General features: G+C 36.1%; 1 protein-coding gene across 1 annotated transcript in view; it reads left to right on the top strand.

The window, feature by feature from the left end:
• LOC107295921 (E3 ubiquitin-protein ligase RNF213) overlaps window positions 1–8,594 on the top strand; it is a 13,009-nt gene that overhangs the window by 3,152 nt on the left and 1,263 nt on the right. The window contains exons 2-7 of the mRNA XM_015825254.2: window positions 5,394–5,583; window positions 5,703–5,860; window positions 5,948–6,050; window positions 6,319–6,433; window positions 7,696–7,912; window positions 8,133–8,244. Coding sequence (XP_015680740.2) covers window positions 5,394–5,583; window positions 5,703–5,860; window positions 5,948–6,050; window positions 6,319–6,433; window positions 7,696–7,912; window positions 8,133–8,244 — 895 coding nt within the window. The remainder of the gene's footprint in view (window positions 1–5,393; window positions 5,584–5,702; window positions 5,861–5,947; window positions 6,051–6,318; window positions 6,434–7,695; window positions 7,913–8,132; window positions 8,245–8,594) is intronic.

Below are 8,594 nucleotides of genomic sequence, written 5' to 3'. Positions count from 1 at the left end.
CAGTGTCGGCTGGCGACCCCCAGGGGGAGGGCCTTCTCTGTGGGTGCCCCCGCCCTCTGGAACGAACTACCCCCCCAGATCCGGGTGATTCCGGATCTCCTTACTTTCCGCCGCGCCCTCAAGACATGGCTTTTCCAGCAAGCGGGCCTGGCCTAGGGAGGATTTTTAAATCGGGTGCATTTTTAGAAAATTTTAATTATCACAACTTTAAAATATTTGGGTTTTAAATTGGTTTTATTTGGCGGGGATTGTGGGCTTGTTTCTGTTTTAAATATGTTGTGAGCCGCCCTGAGTCCCTCGGGAGAAGGGCGGGATACAAATCGAAATAAATGAAAATGAAATGAAATGAAATGAATGAAAAACCTCTCCAGACAATGATAATTGTAAGTTTTCTCATTTTTAACAAGTCTTTCTTAATTTCATTCCACATCTTAACATAATTTCTCCTTCTGTCCTGGCCACTTTTCACAGAGGCACAATTGAGAGCGTTTTAACAAACTGCATCACTGTTTGGTTTGGTGGTAGTAGTGCCTCAGATAGAAGGTCCATGCAGAGAGTGGTAAGGACAGCCGAGAAGATTATAGGAAGCTTGTTTCCCATTATGCAGGACACTGCTTAAAAGCACTATGTGCTTAAAGCTTGAAATATTGTTTAAAGACCCCACACACCCACTTCATGGGGTCTCTTTTTTATCATAAAAACATTTTATTCATTGCAACAATACAGAATACACTATAATATGATAAATGCGTAATAAAAAACATTTGTAACAATAATATTTTATATTGTAGTTATGCTTACATGCCTATTAATTATTATTTAAATGAGTACAAAAGAAGGACTGTCCTCCCTAAAGGAGGACGATTGGTCAACTTACTAATATATTTTCTAATTATGATTATATGCTTTCAGGCCTGTGTTTGCTCTTAGCTACCACATAGCCAGCTTGATAGATTTCTAACTAAAGAAAATAAATATTGACTTGCAAAGTAAAATTTTAACTACACATTAAAAAAGATAGAGGTAAGATTGGTTAACTTCTAGCTGCATTCTAGCTCCATTCGTCTTGCTTTTTTTTTAAAACAAATTTTATTGGATTTTTAATTCTTAGAACAAAGTGCTCAAGACACACCGTGGTGCTGGCGTAATCAAATATCCAGAAATAAAACCATATATGAATAACTCAAATCAATACATCTAATATTCCCTCTCTATTTCCCTCAAATAGCATACTATATTTAAAATAATCCATTTCTAATTTAAATTTCTATAAATCCTAAACTTGTTTTAGAGCTTTATAAATTTACAATTACCATAATCAAATTTAACTTTAAATAAACACATTATCAATTCAGATATCCCTTCCAGATATATTCTAGTTCTTGATCTCTTAAATCCTTAATTTTATCACAAGTCTCATTTATTTCTTCTTCCACTACACAATATATCTCCTAATTAAAATACAATATTAGTCTACCCTATACATATCTAATCCATCAATCAGTCAATCTCTTTTAGATAACAAGATAATATCAAACCTTAAATCATTTCAGTCCATTGGACGAGATTCAAATTTCATCCAGTTAATTATCATACCTAATAACATCCATATTATCAGACAAAAACATCATCTTACTAAATTAACATACTCGATTAATTATTGAGTCAATCCAGATCTAAAACGCCTCTTCAATTTTCTTCATTCCTTTACATAATGGTTTTCATACAAATAAACCTATTATTCCAAAAAATACATTCTTAATCTATTTAAGATATATATTCTAATAATCACCCATTTTTCTCTTACTTCTAACTCTAAATCTTAATCCTTAAATCAGTCCATAATTCTACAGTGCCTTTGATCCATTACATATAATTTTAAATTTCTCTTTTCAGTCTTATTCTCCCTTCTTTTTGTGCCAAGCAGGTTTCCACAGCAGAGCTTCCCTTTCAGCCGATAGGTCTCTCTTTGTTGCTTGTAGTGTCATTTGAGACAGTAAAAAGCATCCCGTCCTCTGCATTGGGCGTCTATTTCTCTTATCCTTAAAGCCTCGTTGCCTTAAAGGTTCAAATCTCAGGCTTTGATTTTTCTGATCCTCGAAAATATAGATGAAATGCTTGTAAGGTAAAATAAATTCCTCTTTAATCTCAATTGATTTCTTTTCTAGTATGTTTTGGTTTACAGAATGGTCAGATGTAGTCTGAAAGTCAGTTTGAAGGTTTGGAGTAAGGCTTCTGGCTCTTAATTCTGTAGTAATCTCTTTTATTGTAGCACATATTTCTTCAGTAGCCTCATAAATCTTTTCCAATATAAGTTTACAGTTTAATTGTGAGTAAGGTTTCTCCATTTTAGTAGTAATTGAAGAGAGTCCCTTTTTTTCTTTTAGTGGAGGCTGTATTTAATAAAAGTTAAGCAATATCCACCCCCACAATTCCCACAGCTGCATCATGTTATTTTTTCTCTTCAAGAGTAGTTTGAAGATCAAGTCCATCTCATCTCCAAATAATAATCAGCAATTGCAATATTAACTTTTCGCCACTAGATGTCCTCAGTAGATTAAAAAATCTTTTCAGACATCATTTCCCCCCCTTTTTTCTATCTTTTAAAGGAAAAGGTGGAAAAAGAAATAATCTTCCAGTGTAAAATAATATTACAGCTCTTAGAGAAGAGTTTTTTCTGTACCCCAAAGTAAATAAGAATAAAGTGTAGTCTTTACATTTTTTTGTTCTATCCTTTTGTTCAGCGCCTTTCTTTCCACGCATGCAAAAGCTGCTTTTTCAAGACAGGGAAATAATTCCAACAAGACTTACAGGCAAAAAAACCAGAATAGGGTGAAGAGAGGAGCAGAAGGGGTCTCACCCGGATCATCCGCGGTGGGTCTATCACGCTTAGATGTAGCTGTGACTTTCGGCTGGTGCAGCAGAGTAATCGGCCATCTTGCAGGATGATCTTTGCTCCGTCGGCCCTAAGGAGATAGCTGGAGCCACGAGAGAAGCTGCCGCTCTCCCACAGTCACCAGCAAGCCTCCTCCTCGGTGGTCATCCCTCAAGGGCAACTTTTGACCAACTAAGGGGTCTACCAGTGAAGAAAACCTGGCTGATGTGGAGACGAGGCTCCAGACACGACCGGAGTCACCGTGAATCGGAACCGGAAGTTATGGGGTCTCTTTCTGTTGCTCCCCTCTGGGAGGAGGTTTTGAAGTATTTATAGCAGAACTACCAGATTCTGTAACAGCTTTGTTATCTACGCCATCTGTCTGGTAAACTCGCAAGATTAGTTTTTGTCACCATATATATGTATACATCCAAACTAGACTTTGTTGTTTCTCTGGGTCATATATGTGTTTGTATGTGGGTATATGCGTATTATTTTTTTGTCATGTTTATGTAATGTATATTGGAGGTGATTACCCTTTGAAAGCTGTATGCAGCAAAATCTCATTTTAATGTATGCCGATTAGTGTATGTTTAAAGTGACAATAAAGTTATTATTCAATTTAATTCTATTCTAATAATAATTTGAAATAATGTACAATTTATGTCATTTTAATATGCAGATATTTTGCTTTTTTCTCAATTTGAAAACCAGTTTTTATCATCAGTTCTTTTTGAACTTCCATCCTCGTATTTTTTTCTCCTTACTAATTTAACATTAAAACAGTGTTTTTAAAAGGTTTGATATTTAAGCATTTTAAATATTTTTTAAATGGTAAGTGAGAAAACATGTTGGTCCTATACTTCCACTTTTGGAAATTGTAATGATGGCATTTCTCTCCCCACTTTCCTCTCCCAGTGTTTTCAATGGGATTCTGACCTCAAAACTATGAGAACATTCAGTGCAGTGATGAGAATGCTATGTCAGTGCAAGGAAGATGCCAGTCTATCATTTTGCAGGTAATGCTTTAGGAATGGAATGATCTGTATTGTAAGGAAGGCTTCAAAAATATCACAAATGTTTTCGTTTCTGTTGAACCTCAACTTGGCATTTAACAAAAAGGTTAAGACCTATAGTAACTCAGCCTGGCTCCCAAAACTCTCTTTGTAGATAGAGGCAGCAGAGGTAGGAGCCCTTATGAATGAATGACCCCTTTCTGCCTTTATAGATTTGTGTTTTCCTCTTCTACTCTTATCCCTTCCTTCCCCATGAGAGTGGGAAAAAAAGCAATGGAAGCAATGCTTATACAAGGTCACAGACATAGGTTCAGAATATGCACCAACATCAAACCTATTTCAGCATTCATCATCATGTTAGTCCTTTTCCTGGATGTTTATTATCTCACTGTCACATAATACAGAAATCTGAATAAAATTAAAGAGGAACTGATTTTTTTTCAAACTAATTTAAAAAACCAGGCTATAAAACAATGAAATGGCATACAGTGGCAGCATTTACAAGTTGTTCATAGGTGAATAGTAGAGAAAAGAAGGTATATTTTGAAATAAAATTCTTGCCTAGAAAGTAAATCTAAGTCAATTGGTATCAATAAAGATTATAGGGAATCACTAACAAAAGTGATAGAACTTCAGATTACTTTAATCTTTGATATACTGAGTAAAACTATGCCTGCTGATTCTCAGGGCTAGATTTCAGGATTCAGGAGAAACATCTCTTCTGAATGTGGTCACGTGCTTCTTAAAATTAGGTTTGTAGTTTGTATTTCCTATTCTTAACCAGCCATGAAACATAAGTGATAAGGAGGACTCTTTTTAGCTTTGCCTATGAATCAGTTGCATCATTACATGGAGGGAAAAGATCAATTTATGGTGACTCATATGCTGGTAACTTCAAAATCAAATTATTACAGTGTGTTTTGTCTGTGGCTTTCCTTAAAGATGGTCCAGAAATTGGAACCAAACCACAATATAGCACAACCTCCCAAAGGTCTGGCATAACCTCCCAGTTCAAATATTTTTTTTCTAGTTGTTGGTGGCTTTGTGGTACCAATACAAGCTGATCACAATGAACTTGGTTTACGACAAGTTTAGTTGAGGATTGCTTACTCTGACAGAGTACGCCTCACACTTTTAGGTCACCACTGAAACACTCTTGGTGAATCTTTGCATATATTCATTAGATAGCTGTGATTAACTCTACTTTTCCTATGAGAGAAGTTATATGGGGGAAGGTACTGACACTGAGGTTAAAGCAAACCTTTCCTTTTGAAGCTAGGGCTTAAAGCAAAGTTATTTGCCAAGGGATTTTAATTGTAATTTTGCTGCTCTTATTATATTTCTGGAGGCAGCCCAGGACCATGTTAGGAATGGGCAACATACAAATACTCTAAATAAATAAAAACAAATGTGAAGGGTAGAACGGGGCTTATCTATGCTACTACTTCATTGTGAACTCTGTAATTAAGTATATATTTCTACTTACATGTTTCTCTCTTGATTTCACAGGTTTGGTTTAAGGTCATGCCCAATATGTTTGGGCGATCCTAGAGATCCAGTAAACCTTCCTTGTGATCACATATTTTGTTATGATTGTATCAAACAGTGGCTGGGGCCGGGACAGATGATCTGTCCACTTTGCTTGGTCAGTCCGCCAGATGATTACAATCCCACAGTATCTGAGGAGCACAGGTGAACCTTGTCCTTCTTATCCAGCAGATAAATTTTTCTGAGGACATTCAGTTGCTGCATTGGCTCTGCATTTCTTGGTAGTTTACTAGATAAATAATAACTTACCATTTTCTCCACAGCATTGCCATAAAGAAAAACACCCAGTTCCGTAAATTATGCAACAATTTTTTCATAGACCTGGTTTCCACAATGTGTTTCAAAGGCAACAATCCCCCAGAGAAATCTGTGATTGAAGAGCTATTGAATCTGATGTTTGTGCACAAGTCAGTTTTGAAAGGTATGATCATAACATCTGTTGAGATTGTTCTAACCTAAAGGGAAGGATTGTACTGTTTCTCCAGACTGATTTGCATTATATCCTTAGGCCCTGAAAACTTACATACCAAATCTTTGTCCCCCTTTGATGATGTGGTGGATAAAACTCCTGTAATCCGTTCTGTGGTGTTAAAATTGCTTCTGAAATACAGGTAAGATTTTCAACTGGGATGCATAAATCGGGGCAGAACATTCTACTTCAGCATCTCTGTTGCATGAACTATTTTCATTATACGCCTCCTTACAGTTCAGACATCATTTTTTAAAACTTAATTGATTCTTCTCCCTGCTCCCTTCTACAACTGCAGAAATGCATCCTTATGATCCTGGGGATATCTTTTTTATTTCCTGAAAATTGTTAAAAATAATAAAAAAATCCCTACATTATTTGTGGATAAATGGAGGTTGCTCTTTTCATAGCTTCAGTGATGTGAAACTCTACGTACAAGAGCATTTATCACAAGTTGAAGCAAATCACATCATGGACAAGGAAGATAAAATAGAGCTGTACATGCTATTCATCAGTTGCTTTGAGGTAACTGTCTTTTTCAGATTTCTTTTAGAGGGAAATGTGGCCAGTGGGACAGTAGGTTGATGAGGAAGAGTATTATATTTGCATGAAAAAAGTGTGTGCTGCTCTCCTTAAAGAAAAAAGAGAAGGAAAGGAAAAAGATATTTGTTCCTAAAGAATCTGTAGTTATCTTATTTCTGCTATGTTTTTTGGCTCTTGTACACTTTGATTTTCTCAAAAAAATGTACATTGTGTTTAGGTCAAACTCAAAGACATGATTAAGATGCTGCTGTTATGCTATTGTATCAGAATCTGCTATATTGTAGTCAACTTTGGTTCTTAATTGACTTTTACAAATCTAGAGGAAATGACTGAAAATTTAAAAAGTAAAGTGAATCAGTGTCTTTAGTCAGTCCTTCTCATTTTCCAATTTAGTTTTACATTCACTAAGTTATCAATTGCTGAATCTAGGATTGTTAAGCAGCTTTTCATAGACCACATTGTGCCAACTTTTATTAAAATCAGCTTAAATCATGTTGCAGATCATGGCAAATGAACATAGTTTATTAATTTTACTAACTGGAGATTGTCACCATGTTCCTGATTTTAACAAACCAAATGATGTATGTATGCACTGTATGTATGTATGTATCTTAGTTCTTAGTACCAGGTCTCCCTGTAGCCCTTTTTTTCCTGAATGTTTCACTTTCATCTGGAATTCTCACTTAAGAAATCTTTCAAGTTAAGGCCATTCCAGTGAACACATGACCGAGGCAGTTTCCAGTTTTGCTTGCACACAAAGTTTCTCCCATAAACTTTGGTTAAAAGTCCAGAAATCTTGATTGCACCCTAAGTCAAAAGTGTAAAGCTTGAAGGCATGCTTGGGCAGATTGGAGTTGGTAAATCTACTAGGTCTAAAACCTACCCATTCCCTTAAGGCACCCACCAAGCCAAGGGACAATGCTTATCCTTAAGCTGGAATACTATTTTCCCCTTCATCTGCCTTACTATGAGTTGTCATAGTAGGGGTTGTCATTACTTAGGGGTTGTCATTATCTCCACTGTTCTATTGCCTGCTCCCAAAGAGTAGACCTAATTATTTTGTTGAAAATATTCCAGATAGGTTCTTTGAATATGCCATCCCTGAGGAGCTCAGTAAACTGTCTAAATTCTCGATCCAGCATTTTCTTTTATATATATTTTTTCATACAGAAGAGTTAAAAATTGCTTAATTTGGAAGCTTTAACTGGTATAAAATAATGTGGAAAATATTCTTTTATTTTCAGGATTCATTGTGTGAGAAAATAGAAAATTTCCCCAAAGAAACCAAAATACGTTGCTTGGCAAAGGATGGGTATTTTCTGGAAAATTATATTCATCAGTGGAACCGCTGCCATCCAGTCTCCCAAAAAATTACCATTGAGTATTTGCAAGGGATTGCCAACCTCCGTCTATGCATGGATAGAGCTGCAGAGGTGATCTTTGAACTTCACGAAACTTCAGGCAAGTGGATTATGGTAGCCACATGGAAATGCTAACTTTCCAGAGAACTCCCATAAGCAAGTTCTTATTCAGTGGAGAAAAAATTGAAAAAAATAATAATCTTTTTTTGTAAATACAAAACTTCGCAAGATAAATTCTCTTTGCAGGATATGTTCTCCATCTTTTTAGAACTGCTGTGGTATGGTTGGGAATTAAATACCAACTTTTCTTCTTTCTGCAGACAATAGTGAAGATAAAGAAAAGCAAATCTACTTGGAAAAAGTGAGGCGGTTCTTCCACTGTATTCAGAATAACTGGCATAACATTTACCTTGTGCGAAAGCTTACTAGCCAGTACGGGTTGGAATTCACACAGAAGCTTTTGAGTAACCACCACTATCACTGGGTATTTCCATCAGAAATAATTGAAGAGCAACAGGTAATTCCAATATATTTCTGTTTAGGTAATTCCAATATATTTCTGTTAACAACTTATAAGTATTTCTGGAATAGCAATAGCTTCACAGTGCTTTATAGCCCTCTCTAAGTGGCTTACAGAGTCAGCATATTGCCCCCCAACAATCTGGGTCCTCATTTTACCAACCTCGGAAGGATGGAGGGCTGAATCAACTTTGAGCCGGTTAGAATCAAACTCCCGGCAATGGAATGCAGAGTTAGCCTGTAATGCTGCATTCAAACCATTG

The sequence above is a fragment of the Protobothrops mucrosquamatus genome, unplaced genomic scaffold (genome assembly GCF_001527695.2).
Source record: "Protobothrops mucrosquamatus isolate PMUCROS unplaced genomic scaffold, P.Mucros_1.0 scaffold2571, whole genome shotgun sequence".
NCBI classification, from domain to species: domain Eukaryota; kingdom Metazoa; phylum Chordata; class Lepidosauria; order Squamata; family Viperidae; genus Protobothrops; species Protobothrops mucrosquamatus.
This window is presented reverse-complemented; position numbering and strand designations above follow the sequence as displayed.